General features: G+C 39.5%; 1 protein-coding gene across 1 annotated transcript; it reads left to right on the plus strand.

Annotated features, from left to right (window-relative positions):
- Window positions 1–209: 209 nt before the first annotated feature.
- On the plus strand, window positions 210–25,116 carry LOC109557957 (serine protease 58-like). The gene is made up of 5 exons (XM_070788277.1): window positions 210–1,144; window positions 11,929–12,070; window positions 18,748–18,998; window positions 19,801–19,937; window positions 20,336–25,116. The coding sequence occupies exons 1-5, from the start codon at window positions 1,108–1,110 to the stop codon at window positions 20,480–20,482; spliced, it is 714 nt and encodes a 237-aa protein (XP_070644378.1). The 5' UTR covers window positions 210–1,107; the 3' UTR covers window positions 20,483–25,116.
- The last annotated feature ends 766 nt before the right edge of the window (window positions 25,117–25,882 follow it).

The following is a 25,882-nucleotide window of genomic DNA, read 5'->3' on the forward strand; positions in this document are numbered from 1 at the left end:
TTTCTATTTAAGTAATATCCTTGTTGTATTTGGGCTTCCCTCATAGCTCAGTTGGTAAAGAATCCACCTACAATGCAGGAGACCCCGGTTCAATTCCTGGGTCAGGAAGATCCTCTGGAGAAGGGATAGGCTACCCAATCCAGTATTCTTGGGCTTTCCTTGTGGCTCAGCTGGTAAAGAATCTGCCTGCAATGTGGGAGACCTGGGTTCGATCCCTGGGTTGGGAAGATCCCCTGGAGAAGGGAAAGGCTACCCACTCCAGTATTCTGGCCTGGAGAGTTCCATGGACTGTATAGTCCATGGGGTTGCAAAGAGTTCGACACGACTGAGCGACTTTCACTCACACTTCTTGTATTTGCTGCCAAAAAAATCCATTTAAACAAAGCAGCCACAGAGAAAGGAGAGAGTGAGTGAACAAGAGTATGCTGTCCCAGAGGGCAGTGTAGTAGGAAGAGATTTGGAGATCTGACAGGGGCCTCTAGTACTGGTGTTGGTTGAGAACTTTTCTTCAAATGGTATGTGTGAATACAACATGTACAAGTGAAGCAGTTCTGAGGAGGGGCGGGCTGAGTGTGACATGGATAAAGGAGAAGGGAGTCTGTGTCACAGAGAAGGGTGGAGTCATAGCTCTGCTTCATCAGAGTAGCCCAGAAAGCAGAGGGTCAATGGGACATGTAGAGGGAGGGGTGCTAGTTAAACACTGTGGGGGAGGAACTGGTGAAAAGAACTGAGAAGCTAGGGAAAGAACTTGGGATGAATTTTAATACCACAGAAGGTTCACTCGGTTCTCACTTCCTTAGATAAGGGATAAGGCTCAGACCCCTGAAGCTCATCTTCCCATAGGGCAGATATCAATTAGACTGCGAGGATTTCCATGCCAATTGACTGAGAGAGTTGGCAGGTGTGACTAATGAATCCTTTTTTATACTAAGGATCAAGACTGGAAGAAGCAGCCTCTAAATGATGGGCTTATAGAGTCCCCATCCCAGTTCTCTCATTTGCACTTCATCCTGCTGTCAGAATTCCTAAGTGGGTTATAAGTTCTGTTCCTGCTTTGTGACTATTTCCACTAGAACCTTATCCTCAGGACAAGATTCAGGCATCAACATGAAGTGTATCCTATTAACCTTGCTGATGATAACTGGTGAGTGACTAAAGGTATCTCTGTCTTGTTTGATTGGGCCTCAACTAGGAGATAAGGCTATAGAGCTCCGTTGGGAGGGAGAGCTGATGGACCAGAAACAGGAAAGTTTGGGAAATATGTCATCTACCAGTCATTTTCTGTGCAGGCTATGCAGAAGCTTTTTAGTTTGATGTGCCATCACTTGTTGATTTTTGCTTTTGTTGCTTGTATTGTTACTGTCGTATCAAAAGCATTGTTAAGACCCATGTTAACATGGGTCTTTTCTTTCCTATGTTTCCTTCTAGGAACTTTATGGTATCCCATTTACAATAGCATCAAAAACATAAAATACCTAGGAATAAATTTAACAAAGGAAGTGAAAGATCTGTACAATGAAAACTATAAGACTTTGCAGAAAGAAGTTAAAGAAGACATAAACAAAATTGAGATATCTCATGTTCATGGCAGAGAAGGCAATGGCACCCCACTCCAGTACTCTTGCCTGGAAAATCCCATGGATGGAGGAGCCTGGTGGGCTGCAGTCCATGGGGTTGCTACGAGTAGGACATGACTGAGCAACTTCACTTTCACTTTTCACTTTCATGCATTGGAGAAGAAAATGGCAACCCACTCCAGTGTTCTTGCCTGGACAATCCCAGGGACAGAAGAACCTGGTGGGCTGCCATCTATGGGGTCGCACAGAGTCGGACATGACTGAAGCGACTTAGCAGCAGCAGCAGCATGTTCATGGATTGAAATAATTAATGTTGTTAAAATTTCCATACTACCCCAAACCATCTATAGATTCAATGAAACCTCCATCAAAATTCCAATGACATTTTTCACAGAAATAAAAGAGCAGTCCTAAAATTTATATGGAATCACAAAAGACCTCAAATAGCCAAAGTAATCCTGAGAACAAAGCCAGAAGCATCACACTTCAAACTATACCACAAAACTATAGTAATTAGAACATTGTGGTATTGGCAAAAAAATAGAAACATAGAGCAATGAAATAGAATAGAGAGCCTAGAAATAAATGCTTATATATTCAATCAATTGATATTTGACAAAGAAGACAAGAACACTTTATGAAGAAGTGATGGTTTCTTCAATAAATAGTGTTGGGAAAACTGAATAACCACATGCAGAAAACTGAAATGGAAAACCTGTCTTACACCACTCACAAAAATTAACTCAAAATGAATTAAATACTTAAACAAAAGACCCGAATCTTTGAGATTCCTAGAAAAAAACATAGGAAAGAGCTCCTAATTGATTTTCAAATGTTGAACCAGTCCTGCATACATAGCAGAAATCCCACATGGTCTTAGAGCATGTATGTTTTTTATACATTGTTGAATTAGATTTGACTAATGTTTTGTTGAGGATTTTTGATCATGAGAAGGTCTTTTTTTTTTTTTTTGTAGTTTTCTTGTAATGACTTTGTTTTTGGTATCAAGATAATGCTGGCCTCATAGAATAATTTAGGAAATATTCCCTCTGCTTCTATCTTCTGAAAAAGATTGCAGAGAATTGGTGTAATTTCTTACTTCAATGTTTGGTAGAATTCATGAGTCAACTCATCTGGGCCTAATGCTTTCTCTTTTGGAAGGTTATTGTTTAATCGATATCTTTAATAGATATATCTTTCCTTTTCTCCTTTGCTTTTCGCTTCTCTTCTTTTCACAGCTATTTGTAAGGCCTCCCCAGACAGCCATTTTGCTTTTTTGCATTTCTTTTCCATGGGGATGGTCTTGATCCCTGTCTCCTGTACAATGTGGCGAACCTCAGTCCATAGTTCATCAGGCACTCTATCAGATTTAGTCCCTTAAAGCTATTTCTCACTTCCACTGTATAATTGCAAGGGATTTGATTTAGGTCATACCTGAATGGTCTAGTGGTTTTCCCTACTTTCTTCAATTTAAGTCTGAATTTGGCAATAAAGAGTTCATGATCTGAGCCACAGTCAGCTGCCGGTCTTGTTTTTGTGACTGTATAGAGCTTCTCCATCTTTGGCTGCAAAGAATATAATCAATCTGATTTCGGTGTTGACCATCTGGTGATGTCCATGTGTAGAGTTTTCTCTTGTGTTTTTGGAAGAGGGTGTTTGCTATGACAGGTGCGTTCTCTTGGCAAAATTCTATTAGTCTTTGCCCTGCTTCATTTCATATTCCAAGGCCAAATTTGCCTGTTACTCCAGGTGTTTCTTGACTTCCTACTTTTGCATTCCAGTCCACTATAATGTAAAGGACAATAGCAAGAAGAGATAAGAAAGCCTTCCTCAGCGATCAATGAAAAGATATAGAAGAAAACAACAGAATGGGAAGGACTAGAGATCTCTTCAAGAAATTAGAAATACCAGGGAACATTTCATGCAAAGATGGGCTTGATAAAGGATGAAATGGTATGGACCTAACAGAAGCAGAAGATATTAAGAAGAGGTGGCAAGAATACACAGAAGAACCAAACAAAAAGATCTTCATGACCCAGAAAATCATGACGGTGTGATCACTCACCTAGAGCCAGACATCCTGGAATGTGAAGTCAAGTGGGCCTTAGAAAGCATCACTATGAACAAAGCTAGTGGAGATGATGGAATTCCAGTTGAGCTATTTCAAATCCTGAAAGATAATGCTGTGAAAGTGCTGCACTCAATATGCCAGCAAATTTGGAAAACTCAGCAGTGGCCACAGGACTGGAAAAGGTCAGTTTTCATTCCAATCCCAAAGAAAGGTAACGCCAAAGAAAGCTCAAACTACTGTACAATTGCACTCATCTCACACGCTAGTAAAGTAATGCTCAAAATTCTCCAAGCCAGGCTTCAGCAATACATGAACTGTGAACTTCCAGATGTCCAAGCTGGTTTTAGAAAAGGCAGAGGAACCAGAGATCAAATTGCCAACATCCACTGGATCATGGAAAAAGCAAGAGAGTTCCAGAAAAACATCTATTTCTGCTTTATTGACTATGCCAAAGCCTTTGACTATATGGATCACAATAAACTGTGGAAAATTCTGAAAGAGATGAGAATACCAGACCACCTGACCTGCCTCTTGAGAAATCTATATGCAGGTCAGGAAGGAACAGTTAGAACTGGACATGGAACAACAGATTGGTTCCAAATAGGAAAAGGAGTATGTCAAGGCTGTAATTGTCACCCTTATTTAACTTCTATGCAGAGTACATCATGAGAGACGCTGGACTGGAAGAAGCACAAGCTAGAATCAAGATTGCCGGGAGAAATATCAATAACCTCAGATATGCAGATGACACCACCCTTATGGCAGAAGGTGAAGAGGAACTAAAAAGCCTCTTGATGAAAGTGAAAGAGGAAGTGAAAAAGTTGGCTTAAAGCTCAACATTCAGAAAACGAAGATCAAGGCATCCGGTCCCATCACTTTATGACAAATAGATGGGGAAAGAGTGGAAACAGTGTCAGACTTTATTTTTTTGGGCTCCAAAATCACTGTAGATGGTGACTACAGCCATGAAATTAAACGACGCTTACTCCTTGGAAGGAAAGTTATGGCCAACCTAGATAGCATATTGAAAAGCAGAGACATTACTTTGCCAACAAAGGTCCGTCTAGTCAAAGCTATGGTTTTTCCAGTGGTCATGTATGCATGTGAGAGTTGGACTGTGAAGAAGGCTGAGCGCCGAAGAAGTGATGCTTTGGAACTGTGGTGTTGGAGAAGATTCTTGAGACTCCCTTGGACTGCAAAGAGATCCAACCAGTCCATTCTGAAGGAGATCAGTCCTGGGTGTTCTTTGGAAGGAATGATGCTAAAACTGAAACTCCAGTACTTTGGCCACCTCATGTAAAGAGTTGACTCATTGGAAAAGACTCTAATGCTGGGAGGGATTGGGGGCAGGAGGAGAAGGGGACGACGGAGCATGAGATGGCTGGATGGCATCACCGACTCGATGGACATGGGTTTGAGTAAACTCCGGGAGTTGGTGATGGACAGGGAGGCCTGGCGTGCTGCAATTCATGGGGTCGCGGGGAGTCAGACAGGACTGAGCGACTGAACTGAACTGAATAGATATAGACATATTTAGATTGTCTATTTCTTCTTGTGTTTTGGCAGAGAATATCTTAGACAGAATTCATCTAGGTTTTCATGTTTGTAGGCAAAGAGTTGTTTATAGTATTCCTTAATAGTCCTTTTGGACTTCCAGGTGGTACAGTGGTAAAGAATCCACATGATGATGCTGGAGACATGGGAGATGTGGGTTTGATCCCTGGGTCAAGAATCTCCCCTAGAGTAGGAAATGGCAACCCACTCCTGTATTCTCGCTTAGAAAATTCGGTGGACAGAGAAGTGTGGTAGCTACAGTTCATGGGGTTGCAAAGACTCAGACATGACCCAGCATTCTCGCTAACAAGAGATGATCTGGATTCAGGATAGATTGTGGGAGTTAAATAAGAATTAGATTTATGTGCTGGAATTAGAACATTGCCTATGCAAGTGTTTTGCCACTTTTTGACCATAAGAACTCCTCTTAGTCTTATTAATAAAACATGATGTATTAACATCATATATCTTGAGAGTCCCTTGGACTGCAAGGAGATCAAACCAGTCAATCCCAAAGGAAATCAACCCTGAATATTCATTGGAAGGACCAATGCTGAAGCTGAAGCTCCAATATTTTGGCCACCTGATTCAAAGAGCTGACTCAGTGGAAAAGACCCTGATGCTGGAAAGACTACAGGATAAGATGGTTAGATATTATTACCGACACAACAAACATGAATCTGTGCAAACTCCAGGAGGCAGTGAAGGACAGGGAAACCTGGTGTGCTTCAGTCTATGGGGTTGCAGAGTCAGACACAACTTAGTGACTGAACAACAACATTAACATCATAAAAAGATTCAAAGTATTTTAAGACTAAAAGGTGTTCTTATGCTAAAAAAAGTTGCGAAGCAGGTGGCGCTAGTGGTAAAGAATCCACCTGCCAATGCAGGAGATGCAAGAGACACCGGTCTGATCTCTGGGTTGGGAAGATGCCCTGGAGTAGGAAATGGCAACGCACTGCAGTATTCTTGCCTGGAGAATCCCATGGACAGAGGAGCCTGGTGGGCAACAGTCCATGGGGTTGCAGAGAGTCAGATATTACTGAAACAACTAAGCATGGATTCATGCATGCATGGCAGAAACCAATTAGTATTCAACAGATTTAAAAAATGCATGCATGTATATATTTGGACAGAAGTATACATGTCTGTATACATAATATTAGCCTTTAGTGATGATGCTTGTTTCATATATGAATCCATAAAATCCTTGCATTAATTTCAGAGCCTTCCTGTGGCCCCTTGCATGCAAAGTGAGTTTTACTCTAATCTGTCATTAATTCATTTATATAATACCTATGTATTGAGTTTATACTGTGTGCTGGGCATTATGCTGAATGCTTGGGGATATTGCATAAATCATTGTTCTTTTACTACTTATTAGATGAAAACCCATAGACCAGTAATATAAATTGATATAGCAAGAGAAACCCCAGTTGGAACATAGATTTTTTAAAAAAAGAAATAGTTTTATATTTTCCTGTTTCCTTTCCTGAACTGGAAAAAGCAATATTTGACCTAACTTGTTGAACCCACTAACCAGATGCCACCAAGAACACCACCAAGAGTCTTTTTAAGTGAGGTTTTTTTAACTTTATGCAGTAGGGACAACACACTCCAGAGAACCTCATGTGTCCCAGTACAGGGAACTTGGGAGGAGCATCTTAAATGGTTTGATGGATAATTTGGAAGATGGAGTTAGAGAAATGGAGTCAGTTCAGAATTCGGTGTTGTCAAGAAGAAACATTCTGACTCTAATTAGGGTATCCTAACCCTAGTTGACTAGATGATCCGTCTAATCAAGGCTATGGTTTTTCCAGTGGTCACGTATGGACGTGAGAGTTGGACTGTGAAGAAAGCTGAGCACCAAAGAATTGATGCTTTTGAACTGTGGTATTGGAGAAGACTCTTGAGAGTCCCTTGGACTTCAAGGAGATCCAACCAGTCCATTCTGAAGGAGATCAGCCCTGGGATTTCTTTGGAAGGAATGATGCTGAAGCTGAAACTCCAGTACTTTGGCCACCTCATGCGAAGAGTTGACTCATTGGAAAAGATTCTGATGCTGGGAGGGATTGGGGGCAGGAGGAGAAGGGGATGACAGAGGATGAGATGGCTGGATGGCATCACTGACTTGATGGCTGTGAGTCTGAGTGAACTCCCGGAGTTGGTGATGGACAGGGAGGCCTGGTGTGCTGCGATTCATGGGGTCGCAAAGAGTCAGACATGACTGAGCGACTGAACTGAACTGAACTGAACCCTAATTGGGTACTTCAAATGTTTTAATTAGTAGGTAAGAGGATTAAATTGGGGTTGGAGCTGTCACTGATAAAGAAGTAGCAATAATGCAAAAAAAGGGTGATACCAGTCAGTATCCAATGTTTAGTTGTTTGGTAGGTAATGGAGAGGCTTTGTCTGTATCTTTTTCTGAGTATTAGTTTGCAATTTATCAGTATAAAAATATTCTTGAAACTGCCATAGTGTAAAATAACATTTATTGAACACACATTATATGCATTATTTGCCAAACATTCTTTCAAGTGATTTACATACATTAATGCATTCAATTTTCACAGCAATCTTAGGAGAGAAGTTCGTTTGTGATTTCAGTGTACAAATAAGGAGATTAAGATACAGAGATCTACCTAATTTGTACAAGTTCCTACTACTGGTAAGGATAGAGCTAGAATTTGAATCCAGATAATCTGTTTCCAGAGAATAAGTACTGACCTATATTTACATGCCCATATGTTCAGAATATCTCTCCCTATCTTTTCATGCCAGAATTAAAGTTTTAATTTTGGTTAACTAATGAACTTATTGCTGTTGGAGTCACACTGACTGGTCTCTGAGGATCCCTGCAGTGTGCTGGTAGGAAAAGTCAGGGAGCTGCAGGACAGGCTGCGTGACTGTGACTGTGGATTCAACCAAGAAGGCTTAAGCCTTTGGGAGATTGGAAATGAGCTAAGTCATCCTGGGAAACTGCAGACAGGGCGAAGAAAAGCGGGAGATCGTGTGGAGGAGGATGTACATGGGATTTGGAATCAGGTAGACTGAAATTGGGATGCTTGAACAAACCATCATTTACTAGTTGTATGACCTTAAGTATATTTCCTAAGGTTAAGTTCTTACTTTGTAAAATAATATAAAATGTATCCACTTTATCTTGTTTCCTGTGAAAATTAAAAAAAATTTTTTTTAAGTACTTAAAGTGCTTAGTGGGGCTGCATAGGTGGTTCAGTGGTAAATAATCCACTTGCCAGTATAAGAGACCTGGGTTCAATCCCTGGTTTGGGAAGATACCCTGGAGGAGGAAGTGGTAACCCATTCTAGTATTCTTACAGAGAGGCCTTGTGGGCTACAGTCCATGGGATCTCAAAAGAGTCGGACACAACTGAGTGAAGAAACAACAATAACAAAGTGCTTAGTACAGTGTTTGTACAGTGTGCGATTCTAGTACCATGAAGTGAAAAGTGAAAAACTGGAGTAGGTTGCCATTTCCTTCGCCAGGAGTACTTCCTGAACCAGGAATTGAACCCATGTCCCTAACACTGACAGGTAGATTCTTTACCACTAAACCACCTGGGAAATCCCACTAAGTACTTTGAGTTCAGTTCAGTCACTCAGTGGTGTCCGACTCTTTGCGACCCCATGAACCACAGCACGCCAGGCCTCTCTGTCCATCACCAACTCCTGGAGTCCACCTAAACCCATGTCTATTGAGTCAGTGATGCCATCCAACCATCTCATCCTCTGTTGTCCCCTTCTCCTCCTGTCCTCAATCTTTCCCAGCATCAGGGTCTTTTCAAATGAGTCAGCTCTTTGCATCAGGTGGCCAAAGTATTGGAGTTTCAGCTTCAATATCAGTCCTACCAATCAACACCCAGGACTGATCTGATCTCCTATAGGATGGACTGGTTGGATCTCCTGCAGTCCAAGGGACTCTCAAGAGTCTTCTCCAATACCACAGTTCAAAAGCATCCATTTTTCGGTGCTCAGCTTTCTTTATAGTCCAAGTCTTACATCCATACATGTCCACTGGAAAAACCATAGCCTTGACTAGACGGACCTTTGTTGACAAAGTAATGTCTCTGCTTTTTAATATGCTATCTAGGTTGGTCATAACTTGCCTTCCAAGGAGTAAGTGTCTTTTATTTTCATGGATGCAGTCATCATCTGCAGTGGTTTTGGAGCCCAAAGAAATAAAGTCTGACGCTGTTTCCACTGTTTCCCCATCTATTTCCCATGAAGTGATGGGACTGGATGCCGTGATCTTAGTTTTCTGCATGTTGAGCTTTAAGCCAACTTTTTCACTCTCCTCTTTCACTTTCATCAAGAGGCTCTTTAGTTCTTCACTTTCTGCCATAAGGGTGGTGTCATCTGCATATCTGAGGTTATTGATATTTCTCCCTGCAATCTTGATTCCAGCTTGTGCTTCTTCCAGCCCAGCATTTCTCATGATGTACTCTGCATAGAAGTTAAATAAGCAGGGTGACAATATACAGCCTTGACATACTCCTTTTCCTATTTGGAACCAATCTATTGTTCCATGTCCAGTTCTAACTGTTGTTTCTTGACCTACATACATGTTTCTCAAGAGGCAGGTCAGCTGGTCTGATAGTCCCATCTCTTTCAGAATTTTCCACACTTTATTGTGATCCACACAGTCAAAGGCTTTGGCATAGTCAATAAAGCAGAAATAGATGTTTTTCTGGAACTCTCTTGCTTTTTCGATGATCCAGTGGATGTTGGCAATTTGATCTCTGGTTCCTCTGCCTTTTCTAAAACCAGCTTGGACATCTGGAAGTTCACAGTTCATGTATTGCTGAAGCCTGGCTTGGAGAATTTTGAGCATTACTTTACTAGCGTGTGAGATGAGTGCAATTGTACAGTAGTTTGAGCTTTCTTTGGCGTTGCCTTTCTTTGGGATTGGAGTGAAAACTGACCTTTTCCAGTCCTGTGGGCACTGCTGAGTTTTCCAAATTTGCTGTCATATTGAGTGCAGCACTTTCACAGCATCATCTTTCAGGATTTGAAATAGCTCAACTGGAATTCCATCACCTCCACTAGCTTTGTTCGTAGTGATGCTTCCTAAGGCCCAATTGACTTCACATTCCAGGATGTCTGGCTCTAGGTGTGTGATCATACTATCATGATTATCTGGGTCGTGAAGATCTTTTTTGTACAGTTCTGTGTATTCTTGCCACCTCTTCTTAATATCTTCTGCTTCTGTTAAGTCCATACCATTTCTGTCCTTTATCAAGCCCATCTTTGCATGAAATGTTCCTTTGGTATCTCTAATTTTCTTGAAGAGATCTCTAGTCTTTCCCATTCTGTTGTTTTCTTCTATTTCTTTGCATTGATCGCTGAGGAAGGCTTTCTTATCTCTCCTTGCTATTCTTTGGAACTCTGCATTCAAATGGGTATATCTCTCCTTTTCTTCTTTGCTTTTGGCTTCTCTTCTTTTCACAGCTATTTGTAAGGCCTCCTCAGCCATTTTGCTTTTTTGTATTTCTTTTCCTTGGGGATGGTCTTGATTCCTATCTCCTGTACAATGTCATGAACCTCTGTCCCTAGTTCTTCAGGCACTCTGTCCATCAGATCTAGTCCCTTAAATCTATTTCTCACTTCCAGTATATAGTCATAAGGGATTTGATTTAGGTCATACCTGAATGGTCTAGTGGTTTTCTCCACTTTCTTCAATTGAAGTCTGAATTTGGCAATAAGGAGTTCATGATCTGAGCCACAGTCAGCTCCTGGTCTTGTTTTTGCTGACTGTATAGAACTTCTTCATCTTTGGTTGCAAAGAATATAATCAATCTGATTTTGGTGTCAACCATCTGGTGATGTCCATGTGTAGCATCTTCTCATGTTGTTGGAAGAGGGTGTTTGCTATGACTAGTAGGTTCTCTTGGCAGAACTCTATTAAGTCTTTGCCCTGCTTCATTCTGTACTCCAAGGCCAAATTTGCCTGTTACTCCAGGTGTTTCTTGACTTCCTACTTTTGCATTCCAGACCCCTATAATGAACAGGACATCTTTTTTGGGTATTAGTTCTAGAAGGTCTTGTAGGTCTTCATAGAACTGTTCAACTTCACCTTCTTCAGCGTTACTGGTCAGGGCATAGACTTGGATTACGTGATATTAAATGGTTTGCCTTGGAAACGAACAGATCATTCTGTCGTTTTTGAGATTGCATTTTAGATACTTTAAAAATACATTTTTTAAAATTTTCACAGGAAATAAAAAGGTGGAGTGGATGCAGTTTATATTATTTTACAAAGTAAGAACTTAACCTTAGGAAATTTACTTAAAGTCATATAACTAGTAAATGATGGTTGTTTCAAGGATTCTGACTTCAGTCTATCTGAGTTCAATACCCGTGTATGTCCTTCTCCTCTGCATTATCTCCCTGCTTCTCTTTAGAAGGAAATGGCAGCCCACTCCAGTGTTCTTGCCTGGGAAATCCCAGGGACAGAGGAGCCTGGTGGGCTACAGTCCATGGGGTCACAAAAGAGTCGGACATCACTGAGCGACTAAGCAGCAATAACAAAGTGCTTGGTACAGTCTTTGTACAGTATGGGACTCAGTACCATAGGGTAGGCTAAGTGATCAATGTGGTAAATATTGATACTATCTGACACTGGTGTCTTAAAATCTCCATAACCATGCCAGTTCCCTTTAACCAGCTGGGTTATATCCCAGTGATTCTTCTCTTTGTGTGTTTCAGGTGTTATTTCAGTTTTTGTTGAAGATACTGCAGACCTAAACAATCTTTTCTATTTATTATATCTGAAATCCAGTTACAAGTCCTGTATGGGGACTCTGATTGCTCCTCAGTGGGTGATAACGGCAGCACACTGCTTCTTACCGTAAGTGGTGGGGAATGTTCTATTCTATTAAGGCTTCCAGACTGAGGCTCAACACTCCTGTGGAAATGGTATAGAACTTGTGCTAGTCAGGAAGTCTTAATGATTTGATGGTAAAGGGGAGCTCAAGTACACAGATAAAATTTAACTACACGTTCTTATGTTTAACATGTCCAGAAAGGAAACAGTTTTATGGTATAGAACAATATTTCATATACACATAAAAATAAACCTGCACATTGTTCTTAACATTTTTAAGATTCATCCAAAACTGTTAGATGTGACTGTATTTCATTTTTCATTGCTGTATAATTTTTCAATGTGAATGTCACACAGTTTGGTTCATTCTTTTCTTAGTAGATGTTTCAGTTATTTCTAGCATTCTGCTATTTTGAAGTATTACTGTAAACATACTTGTACCATGTACCTTAGAACTTTTTCTTGTATATGTATCTGTGACAGATATTCTGTATCTATATATGTATTGGTATCACAACATATTGGTTTGTATCTGTAAGTACACCTCTTGGTATATAAATAGAATATATAATAAGGAGTGGAATTTCTTGGTTGTAGAGCTTGCAAATGTTTATCTTTACACACCCTCCAGCAATTTATGAGTTCTTCCAACATTGGGTATTGTCAAGCTCTTTAATTTTTTTGCTGATTAAGTGTCAATTATCTTAATTGTGTTACTTTGACTAGTAGTGATGATCAACATCCTTCCTCCCCCTCCCCCTCTTCCTTCTCCTGACAATAATGTATCTTTTGGGAAATACTCTTTTTTGTCTTTCGAACATTTTGTGTATTGTAAAAATACTGCTTCATAGGATTTCTATAAGTGCTCTAGATATTAGTCATTTGTCAGTTATACATGTTGAAAATATCTTCCACTCTGTGGCTTTATCTTCTCTTTACAGTGTATTTTCATGCATAAAAGTTCTTAATGTCAAAAAAAAAGGAAATATATAAATAAATAAATATTTATAAATAATAAATAATATATATATATATAAATAAATTAGAAACCCACATGGTACTTTGCAACTAACGTTTAAGACATATATACAAACATATAAAGCATGCAAGCTTTCAATGAAAAAATAAGTGATTCATTAATGTAAAAAGAGTTCTTAACTTCAGTATAATTAAATTTAAAACTTGAATTAGTCTTTATTTGTGGTTATTGATCATTGTGCCCAGTTGAAAATATCTTTTATGATCATAAGCAGAAAGATATTCCTTTACATTTACTTCTAAAGATTTTAAAGCTTTGACTTTAATATTTAAATTTTTTGTATAATTTGGAATTGATTTTTGTGAATGATGTGAAGTAGGGATCCAATTTTATTTTTTTTAACGTATTAAGCAAAATATCCAAATATCATTTGTAAGTAGTCCCTTCTTTCCCCACTGATCTATAGTATCTGTTTGTCGTCTATCAAATTTCCATCTGTACATGGGTCTGTTTCTGGGCTGTCATTGCTGTTCCATTGGTTTATTTAGTATAGGCCACAGTGCCTTAATAATTATGACTTTATCATAATTTGTGATGTGTGATGTGGTTGGCCAGCCATCTTATTCTTCATCAGGAATGCTTAGGAATTCTTTTACATAAATTTAAAAATCAACTTGTTGCATTCTATGAAAAATTCTGTTGGGATTTATTTGGAAGTGCTTTGACTTTTTATATCAGTTGGATGGTAATATCACTAATTATTAAAGAAATGCAAATCAAAACCCCAATGAGATATCACTCATACCTGTCAGAATGGTAATGATGAAAAAAGGTACAAATAACAAATGTTGGAGAGGATGTGGAGCCAAGAGGACTCATATACACTATTCGTGGGAATGTAAATTGGTGTGCCAGTGTGGAAAACATCATGGAGTTTATTAAAATACTAAAAATAAAACTGTAACATGATCCAGCAATTCCATTCCTGGGCAAATATCCAGAAAAAATGAAAAGAGTAATTAAAAAAGATACATGCACCCCCGATGTTCATAGAAGCATGATTTACAGTAGCCAAGATACGGAAGCAACCCAAGCGTCCATCAACAGTTGAATGGATAAAGAAATTGTGATTTTATATATATATATATATATATATATATATATATATATGTCTCCACATATATATATTCAATGAGAAGTTACTGAGGCATAAACAGAAGGAATTCTGCCATTTGCAGCAACATGGATGGACCTAGAGAATATTATGCTTAGTCAAATAAGTCAGAGAAAGACAAATATGATTTGACTTAAATGTGGAATCTAAAAAATAATACATGAGTGTATACACAAAACAGAAACAGACTCCCAGATATAGAAAACAAGCTGGGATTTACCAGAGGGGGAACAGATGGAGGAAGGGGGAAAGTAGGTGTATGGGATTAACAGATACAGACTATTGTGTTTGAAATACATATGCAACAAGGATATATTGTATAGAATAGGGAGTTACAGCCATTACCTTTTAATGACTATGAATGGAGAATAATCTGTAAAAATACTGAATCACTATCTTGTACACTTGAAACTAATATAATATTGTAAATCAAATATACTTCAATAAAAAGAAATAAAATAGAATTTCCACTTGATTAAATCTTCCATTTGTAAGTTTAGAATTTTGGGAGTGAATTTTCTAAATTTTCCCAAATTAAAAAAATGTTTTGATAAGGGAAACTTCTTCCACTGTTGGTTGATGGGGATGTGAATTGGTACAGCCATAATAGAAGGCAGCATGGAGGATCGTTAAAAGATTAAAAGTAGAGTTACCATATGACCTAGCAATCCTACTCCTGGGCATATATCCAAAAGACAAAAACTCTAATTCTAAAAGATTTATGCACCCCATTGTTCATAGCAGCATTATTTATTGTACAATAATCAAGATATGGAAGCAACCTAAATGTCCAGTGACAGATGAATAGATAAAGATGTGGTATAGCGATATAAAACGGAATATTCAGTTCAGTTCAGTCACTCAGTCATGTCCGACTCTTTGCAACCCCATGAATCGCAGCACTCCAGGCCTCCCTGTCCATCACCAACTCCCGGAGTTCACTCAAACTCATGTTCATCGAGTAGGTGATGCCATCCAGCCATCTCATCCTCTGTCATTCCCTTCTCCTCCTGCCCCCAATCCCTCCCAGCATCAGTCTTTTCTAATGAGTCAACTCTTCGCATGAGGTGGCCAAAGTATTGGAGTTTCATACTCAGCCATAAAAAAGAATGAAATAATGCCATTTGCAGCAACATGGATGGATCTAGAGATTATCATACTAAGTGAAGTAAGACAAAGACAGAGATCATATGATATCGCTTATTGTGGATTCTAAAAAAATATTACAAATGAACTTATATAAAAAACAGAAATAGATCCACAGACGTAGAAAACAAACTTATGGTTACCAAAGGGGAAATGTAAGGAGGGATAAATGAGGAGTTTTGGATGAACAGATACACACTACTGTTTTGTGGTCTGAGAATGTGATCTATGTGATACTGATTCTTTGAAAATCATTGAGACTTAGTTTTGGGACTAGTATGGAGTCAATTTTTATAAATGTTTCTTGTGTGCTTGAAAGAAAGTATACTCTCTAATTTTATGGGTGAAAGTTTTATGTATGTTCAGTATATCTAGTATATCAAACTTTTAAATTATGTAGTTCAAATCTTCTATATGCTTTCTAATTTTTTTTTTGCTTGAAACCAGGAAATGAGAGGATTGTGTTGAAATTATTCCTCTGTGTTAGTAGACTGGTCAAAATAGTTCTATGAATTTATATTTATTACTTTTTGTTTTTTAAAAATATATTTTAGGCTATTTTATTTGGTATCTATAAATTTAGGTACATTTATAAATTTAGGTACTTGGTACATTACTGGTAAAATCAAACCTGTTATTATATGTCATTTCTTTCTCTCATACAGTTAATATGTTTTATCTTAAAACCTATCTTTGTCAGCTTTTAATACACCAACCCTGGTTTTCTTTTGGTTACTGTTCTCCTGGTATATCATGTTTACATCTTTTCTTTTCCACCTTTCTGTATCCTTTTGATTTAAGCATGTATCTTAATTTATATATAGCAGGACTTAAAAAAAATGTAATACCATAATTTGTCTTTTAATTGGTGAATTTAGGCCATTTGTGGTTATTTTGATTATTGCTATGTTTATATTTGCTCTTTACCTATTTTGAATTTCTACTGTACTTTGTTTGGGTAAAAATACTTTTGCTTTCTTGTTAGATTAGTAATTTAGATAACTTTTAAATTGTCCTTTTTTTTCTATTCTTTCAGTTATTACTTTGTAAATTTTAATGGCTTCCCTGGTGGCTCAGCTGGTAAAGAATCCACTTGCAATGCCGGACACCTGGGTTCGATCCCTGGGTTGGGAAAATCCCTTGGAGAAGGGAACTGCTACCCACTGTAGTATTCTGGCTTGGAGAATTCCATGGACTGTATAGTCCATGGGGTCACAAAGAGCAGGACATGTCTGACTTTCACTTTCACTTTTCAAATTTTAATATGAATATTTAATAAAGTCTTAAGTTAAACAATATCCTGATGTTCATCCTAAACTTTTCAGTTACTTTCCACTCATATTTCTCAGAGGCACCTACGCTTCTGGTACTTTTTCACCATAATTTAGTTTTCTGAAACATTATTTATTTTATTTTTGGTTGTGCTGGGTCTTTGTTGGGGCAAGTGGGCTTTCTCTAGTTGCGGTGAATGGAGGCCACTCTTTGTTGCAGTGCGCGGTTTCTCATTGTGGAGCGTGGGCTCTAGAGCACAGTGGTTGTGGTGTACGGGCTCAGTTGTCCCGCGGCATGTGCGATCTTCCCAGACCCGGGACCACACTGGTGTCTCTTGCATAGTCAGACGGATTCTTTACCACTGAGCCATCAGGAAAGCCCTCCTCCATGCCATAGAGTTGTTTTAAGCTGAAATTCACTTACCATAATTTGCCCAAGAATCATCTGTTTACTTATGAATTTTCTTCAATATAAGTAGACTTTTAATTATAAATATATTTTATGATGCCGTTGTTGTTCAGTTGCAAAGTTGTGTCTGACTCTTTGTAATCCCATGGACTGCAGCATGCCAAGCTCCCCTGTCCTTCACTATTTTCTGGAGTTTGCTCAAACTCCATGTCCATTAAGTCAGGATGCTATCTAACCATCTCATCCTCTGCCGTCCCCTTCTCCTTTTGCATTCAGTCTTTCCCAGCATGAGGGTCTTTTCCAGTGACTTGACTCTTTGCGTCAGGTGGCCAAAGTATTGGAGCTTCAGCTTCAGCATCAGCCCTTCCAATGGATATTCAGGATTGATTTCCTTTAGGATTGACTAGTTTGATCTCCTTGCAGTCCAAGGCACTCTCAAGAGTCTTCTCCAGCACCACAGTTTTATCTTATAAACTCCCAACAGAGTGACAAGAATAGATTGAGGCAAATTATACTGCTGTTAGGAGACAAATAAATTTAGCATTTGAGATTGCAGCAGAAAAGTGGTGTTCAGTACCGATATGGTATTTATTTCACTGTTATGGTTGGAGAGACCCCTGAGTGGGAGACTCAGGGGCCTCAGAGAAGTGTCCTGTTCTAAATTTAGAATCTTGAGCCATGTTAGTGAGTGGATTTCAACTGGATCTCAGTGGAACATCCAGTATTTTTGACTCTTATTCTTGTAAAGGCCCATCAGAAAACCCTGTAAACAGTGAATTTTTGACTGAGATGAGTAGAGCATAGCATATTTGGATGATCCTCCCTAGCTTTAAAATATTTCAACTCTCTAAGCTGTTAATTATTTCGTTTGTACAATCTCATATTTCTTGTTTACCCCTAACACCCAAAGAAGTCCACTTAAAGAAACTACTTTCAGAGAAACCTTGATTATCCACTTGTACACTTCTTTCAGCTATTTCTGGGTGTCAGATTTAAGCTTCTCCCTGGAAATATGCTAAAATTGGAGACCAAGCTATTGTATGCTTAAGTCCTGGAGGTACCATTCACGTTATAGTCTGGGTTAATGGCAACCATAAAGAAGGCTGAGTGCTGAAGAATTGATGCTTTCAAACTGTGGTGTTGGAAAAGACTCTTGAGAGTCCCTTGGACAGCAAGGAGATCAAACCAGTCAATCCTAAAGGAAATCAACCCTGAATATTCATGAAAAGGACTAATGCTGAAGCTGAAGCTCTAATACTTTGGCCACCTGATGCGAAGAGCTGACTCATTAGAAAAGACCCTGATGCTGGGAAAGACTGAGGGCAGGAGAAGGGGGTGACAGAAAATGAGATGGTTGTATGGCATCATCAACTCAATAGACATGAGTTGGAGCAAATTCTGTGGGAGACAGTGAAGGATAGGGAAGCCTGGCATGCTGCGGTGCCTGGGGTTGCAAAGGGTTGGACATGACCGAGTAACTGAACAACAACAATAGCAACCCACTACGTTTTATGGCAGACAACCTACCTGACCACAGTGGCAGCTACGCATAAAGGTTTAGATGGACAAAGATGAGAGGAGCTTAAATGGATTATTATGGAAGGAAAGTGCACATGACTGTGTGTGTGTGAGGGAGATAGAAAGAAAGAGAGAGAGATTAGCCTTGTGATATGTGATATGTGATAGTAGATAGTATCAACCTTTTTTCTCTCCATTTTCCAGAGATCTCCAGGTTATCTTAACTGGTGGAGCCACCACTTTTCAAGAGTTAATTGGGGAGATTCTGCCTTATGAGGAGGTCATCATTCACCCAAACTTCACTTTCACTTCTCCTAAAAATGATCTTATGCTGATAAAGTTGTCTGTACCTCTCACCTTCTTCTCTACCAGCATGTTTCAGTTGCCTGTTTCCAATTCAAGTGACATTGCAGATTGCTTGGTTTACACCTGGGTGGAGGATAAAAGATCTTTTGGTGAGTGATTGTCAAAAAAGAATAGTTAGCTGTATTCTTGGATATGTTCACATCTTCAGGATCTCTGAGGAGTCAGGGGAAGGAATTGGAACTAATTTTTAAGCATCCAGTTGTAACGGGAGAAATAGAGCAATGGTGTCAGCTCTTTAGAATAGAAGGGGTCATCTCCTTTAGGGCTTTGGGAATCTAATCCTAAATCAATGTGTTGCATGTATGTATCACATTGGTACACACAGCAGAGGGCTGAGGCTCAGGGATTTATGTTTGAGTTTTGGTTCTGCCATTTATTATATGATTACTGAAAGATCCTTTAACTTCTCTGAATCTTAATTTGCAAATTGATGAAAATCATATTTTTCCTTTACCTGCCTATCAGTGATATGGTTATCACTTACAACAATGATAGATGCTACCATTTGTTGAACACTAATTATGTCCCAGGCACTAAGCATCCTATATGTATTATTCAGTCATCATCATATATCATGTAGATCAGTTTTCTTAGGATTTATATCTTATAAATGAGGAAACTGAGACTCAGGGAGGTTAACTAGTTGTCCAAAGTCATAAACTTCATGATGGCAGAGCTTGGATTCAGATATTGTTTGGAGTGTCTTGGTTGGTACCACACCTTGATGCTGATCATCTTTCAAAGATGATAAATAAACAGGAGGACATGTTTAATCCATGTTCTTTCTCTGTAGTCTATTCTAACTGAAAAGAAGCCCTGAAGGAGAGGGAGGCAAAATACCTTATGAAAATGAAAAGAGGAATGAAAGTCTCCTTTATTTATTATGCTTAGGAAATAGAAGAGGTTACCTGCAAAGCTTCATGACTGAACTGAGTACTGATTTGGTCTGCAGAACATTACTGCATAAAAAGTTCTTTGAAGACGTGTTCTGTGTGGGACACTTAAGAAAAAACACAGATGAGTGCCAGGTAACCTTTCTCATTTCATTTGCCCATAAGCTCAGTCTCTGTTCTTTGTCTTTGTGTCTCTGTTACTTCTCATCCGTCATGAGGGTCTATATTTTGCAGACAGACTGAGAGCTCAGAGAGTAAAGGGCTGAAGAATGATGACTCTGTCTCCTCCATCCTATGTGAGAGATGAGAGAAATAGATTGTTGAGGAGTGTAAGGCTGTCTTCCAGTTATCATTTTGAAATTTCTGTCCAGGGATGAGTGGGAGGTAGCAGTGGTTAATGCAGTGGAAAGCTTTCACACTATTGTATCCCAGGTCCTTTTGCATGGCAGATATAGTGGCCTTTGCTTTTGTTCAAGAGTTGACAAATTTCCAGGTGGGAAGGAAGTTCTGATCCCCTCTGTTCTGTCTGGCAGGTGACCACAGCTGCACCAGCCACATGTGGCAATAAATTACAAGGAATTATGTCTTGGACAACTGGATGTTTTCTGACAGATCATTCTGCTGTCTTCACTAACATCTACAGCCACATTCCATGGATCAAGAGCATTATTTCTACATAAGCTGATTCGCAACTCCATTGACACCCTCCCTACATCCCAGCTGATCCATGGAAATGACTTTCTGTATCTTAGTCCCATTTTTTCCTAGGATCTATGCTTGCATGGAGTGTCAAGAGAAATCACTGATGACTCCTGGGTGTTGACATTTCTCTAGTTTCTTTAACTACTTCTTTGCTTATTCCCAGCTCACGAACAAGTGTTTATAACATTGAAAACAGGATGCTGGTCTCAAGAAGTGTAGTCCTACCAACTCAGATACTTCTGTTAAAATACTGCCTGTTTTATGCTAAGAACACAGAAGACAAGTGGATATGAGGAACAATAACTACTAGGAGTCTGTTTGGGCATGATGCAAACCACATATCTGAGCAGTAATTTGCTGAAATTAGTTAGATGATTTAGTAATTCTTCTAGTGACCAAATGCCTCCTGGGTGAGTGAGTGAGAGACAAAGAGAGTGTATGTGTGTATGGGTGTTATAGTTAATGTTTCCATTACCTACTTAAAAGATCTGTGAAATCAAAATTTTTTGAGGTTTGCTGAGGCCACCCATAGGTCAGTGTAATTTTGGAATATGGGTTTATATGAATTTTGTAATTCATATTACAAATATCAAGGATTTCATAAGTGGTTGGGTTGTTTTTTTTCCCAATATATTTTCCTTCCAATACATTTTCCTTTCTTACAGGGAAATGCAATAGTAAAATTCATGAGGATTTTGGCTGAGAGATTTTATTCATGACCCTGAATGCATTCTCTAGGCCATGCATATATTTGTGAGCACACGCTTTTATTCTCAAGCACACCCAAAAGACACTTGTTTGTCGTTCCACAAATATATTCTCCACATATCAAGTTTCATTAATCCATGATAGAGTAAACTGATTTTGATCTAAAATCTGCTAATTTTTATATAAAATACTGAGTGATCAAGAAATTTTAGTATCTGAAATGTAAAACACATTTTTATTTTGTCCAGTGTAGTGAAATATTGGGATTCTTTTGTTCAAACTGCTGATTGATATAAATTGCTTACTTTCACAAAGCTTCTCAAAATCAAAGCCATTATTCCTTTTAAGACTATCATGGTGATCAGAGATAATGTGTTAAGTGCTAAGTATATTGGAATGCATAGGAGGGATTCAGGAATTGGCAACAGTTAGTAATTTTAACAGTTTCCAACTGTTTCATTTTTTGTTGCCTACTTAATTCCTACTCCAAGTTGTTAAGAGATATTCTCTGTCCTTCCAGGATATGCCAGATGGTATATTGTCCTCAGCCATTTGAGCTAGTTGCAACCTGAACTTTTCATTGGCATGATTTTCCTAACAACCTATCTGTACTTCTGTCCTCCTTTTCCTGGCCTCATTCTTACAGTTCTCAATGTCTTTATCCCATTGCAGTTGTTCTAGATTGAATCAGGCCCTCTACTTGCAAGCCTGTCTTATTGATTGGGTCACCAGTACTTCAACCATTGGGCATTTTTGCTTCTTCATATCTTCTGACTTTGGATTTTCCTGGTATGAATTGCCTTCTTTCTATCTCACCTTGCTCTCCAATGTAAAAAGGAAGGGTAAATCATTGCCTGTATCTATCTATTTATCTATCTATGAATGTGCTTCCTTGGTGGCTCAGATGGTAAAGAATCTGCTGCAATGGGGAAGGTCCAGGTTTGATTCCTGGGTCAGAAAGATCCTCTAGAGAAGGAAATGGCAACCCACTTCAATATTCTTGCCTGGAAAAACCCATGGGCAGAGAAGCCTGGTGGGCTACAGTCGGGGTCACAAAGAGTCAGACACAACTGAGAGACTAACACATGAATGGACAGTTAATCAATCTACTAATTTGTGGAGAGTGTGAATACCTTTCTACTTATCCGGTCAATTTCTTCTAAACTCAATTCTGTATATGAAAGAAAGTGAAAGTGTTAGTCACATTCCTGTCTCACTCTTTGCAAGGCTATGGACTGTAGCCCACCAGGCTCCTCTGTCCTTAGGATTCTCCAGGCAAGAATACTAGAGTGGGTTCAGAAGACTGAACCCAGATCTCCCATATCACAGGCAGATTCTTTACCACCTGAGCCATCAAGGAAGCCCCAATCTTGCATATGGTTGCAAAGCCTTTTCATTTCTGTCCCACATTTAACTTGGTTTATCAGTAACTTCAGGTAGCCTCTACCCTGTTTTCCCTCACGTCCACCTCCCTCTCCTGACATATCCACCAATCACTGTTGTATTCCCTTTCTGGTTCCTTTTTCTCTTTCCATGGATTGGGGTTAATATCCCATACCCTTCTCTTTAGCTCACGTCCATTGCACTGAAATGGACCCCTGATACAAAACAGCAGATTTCAGTGTGGTAAGTGAAGAACACAACAAAAATGGAAACATGAAGGATGGCCTGGTCAGGCGGCTGGGTCTCCTCTGCAGTGTGGAGGAGAACTATCTTGTCTCCAGCCTTCTGATTCAATCATGTCTGATCTTTAGCTCATGAGAGAGATCACCTTTCATGGGTCTATAACTTATAAATTATTTCAAAGATCCTTTCTAAACTCATGTGTAAATGGTGCCTATTAACTTCTATTTATCCCTAATTTATTCTGTTTTTATTTATTTATCTTAGACCCATTCCAGTGTCCTGAAGAGTTCGTTCCAAAATCTGATTATGGGTCTTCATTTCTATTGGTTCCCTTGGTAAACTATTCTACTTGCACCACCTCTGTTATTACCACATACTTGCCTACTTTTGCGTACTTCTGACATCACATCTTTCCTTCTCAGTCATCTCCTTCCTCATTGTATACCTTCTTCTTTGGAAATATGTGAGGGATGATATGCAGTAGATTGTGGTTCCTTTATTAGAATTGACAGACTATGTAAATTTAGAAAATAATTGGGCTTTGGCTCTTAGATTTATTTGATATACAAAACAAAAGAGTTAAACCTGTGGATGCTGTGGTTGCCTTCTCAGCATCCACTTCTACTCTCCTCTATTATTTTCAATTATAATGCACTAGGGATGTGACCTGCTTGTCCCAAGCTTAGCAGTGAAATCCCTGTGTTAAACATCAAACCCTTTATTTATGTTCAATGTTGGGATAACACAGAATGAGCTGTGTTGAGACATTGCTCTGGGCATATGAACATGGCCTATGAATGAGAATCAAAATTGCTGCTGTCATTTTGCAGTGACCACTGGGGAAACTGCCTAAGGATGAAGCCCACACACAGAAATCAAAAGAAGAGCATTGCCCAGAAGTAGAGCGAAGTCCTAATAAAACTGTGACAGAATGTAGGCCTTTACTCTAGACATTTTTCACTTATCATCTACTAGATTCCTTTCAATGTGTAAGATAGTTTGAGTCAGGCTTTCAGTTGCTACAATTAAAACCATCTCCAGTGATACAGTTTCCAAAACCTCTTCCATCTCTGCATCAAGCTATGCTTAATGCTTGTGCTATCTAGCTATACTTGTGCTATATAGCATTAACTATACTTAATGCTAGAACAAATGCTTTATATATTCATTCTTATTTTCATGGCATGTCTGTGGGGCCATTTTAATGGACACAGATCTATAACTTCTCAGATCCTCTCAACCACCTCTTTCTTTCCAAGGGCACTGCCTGTATCCTGGGTCATACTGCTATCACCTTTTCTGGGCTCATTCCAAGCTGACTGGAGGCCACAAGAAGCTATGCTCATGAATAGCTCTCATGTCCCTGAAAAGTGAAAGCAAAAGTTGCTCAGTCATGTCTGACTCTTTGTGAATTCTCCAGGCGAGAATACTGGAGTGAGTAGCCTTTCCCTTCTCCAGGGGATCTTCCAAACCCAGGAATTAAACATGTGTCTCCTGCATTGCAGGCAGATTCTTTACCAGCTGAGCCACAAGGGAAGCCCAAGAATACTGAAGTGGGTAGCCTATCCCTTCTCCAGCAGATTTTCCTGACCCAGGAATCAAACTGGGGTCTCCTGCGTTGCAGATGGATTCTTTACCAACTGAGCTACCAAGGAAGCCCATAAGCTGAGCCTATCCAGGCCAACTTGCCATATTACTTTAAAACTTGTCTGAAAAAAACATTTTCAGACCTTGCTTTGGGCTTCCTGGGTGACTGTCAAGGGAAAGATGATGCTATCGTAAATTCTGAATAGTTATATCCTGGGATATGAACCTTGACCTATGAGAAATGAGATGGGGAGCCAAACTGCCAAGGGCTGCTCTGAGCTGTGTTTTTGTCTATCACATCTTGCTTTAGCTTTACTTCATGTGTCTTTTTACCTCACTTCCACTTTCTTCTCACCCTTCCTTCCCTAGTGTTCAAATTGTGTTAGTTCTTTAATCCTTGCCTCTGCTGCTGAAAGGACCATCTTTATTCTAAAAAGGTAACACCTGAGGTATTAGCTTGTTCAAGATCACTCAGTAGCAGCTCCTGGATTTGCATCTCAGAGAAGGCAATGGCACCCCACTCCAGTACTCTTGCCTGGAAAACCCATGGATGGAGAAGCCTGGTAGGCTGCAGTCCATGGGGTCACTAAGAGTCAGACATGACTGAGCGACCTCACTTTCACTTTTCACTTTCATGCATTGGAGAAGGAAATGGCAACCCACTCCAGTGTTCTTGCCTGGAGAATCCCAGGGACAGGGGAGCCTGGTGGGCTGCCGTCCATGGGGTCACACAGAGTCGGACACGACTGAAGTGACTTAGCAGCAGTAGCAGCAGCTCATAGGAAGCCAGATTTCCATAAATGTTTCTAAAGATTTACTTTGCATGCATTGTTGCATGCTAAGTCGTTTCAGTTGTATCTGACTCTGTGCGACCCCATGGACAGCAGCCCACCAGGCTACTCTGTCCACGGGATTCTCCAGGCAAGAATACTGGAGTGGGTTGCCATTTCCTTCTCTGATTTAATTGCTAAGTCACATCTAACTCTTTGGAACCCCATGGACTGTAGCCCACCAGGCCCCTCTGTCCATGGGATTTCTCAGGCAATAATACCGGAGTGGATTGCCATTTCCTTCTCCTAATATTTACTTTACAGTTTGTAATTTTCTTTTCACAGAACAGTAACAAACAGTTTAAGGACCACTGGTCATTGGACCACACTTCACATAGTGCTGTTCATACTAGCACTACAGAAGCCTCAGAGTCTCCAGTTGTGTTCTTTTGGCCTCTTTACCCCCGGCATCCTTCCTGCCACACTTGCTGGGAGTGGACTTGACTGGTTGGGAAGATATCAAAGGGACTTTAGTCCATTCATTTATGCATTAAGTAATTCACACTTCATTGCATACCTTCTTTATTTGGAGATGGAATTCATGCTTTGGGGCCCTGGAACATCTTCCAAGAGTTTGTAATGGCATTGTGTTTGACGCAGGGGGAAGATCAGAATTTGTTGCCTAGG

This window comes from Bos indicus, chromosome 4 (genome assembly GCF_029378745.1).
Source record: "Bos indicus isolate NIAB-ARS_2022 breed Sahiwal x Tharparkar chromosome 4, NIAB-ARS_B.indTharparkar_mat_pri_1.0, whole genome shotgun sequence".
Lineage (NCBI taxonomy): Eukaryota > Metazoa > Chordata > Mammalia > Artiodactyla > Bovidae > Bos > Bos indicus.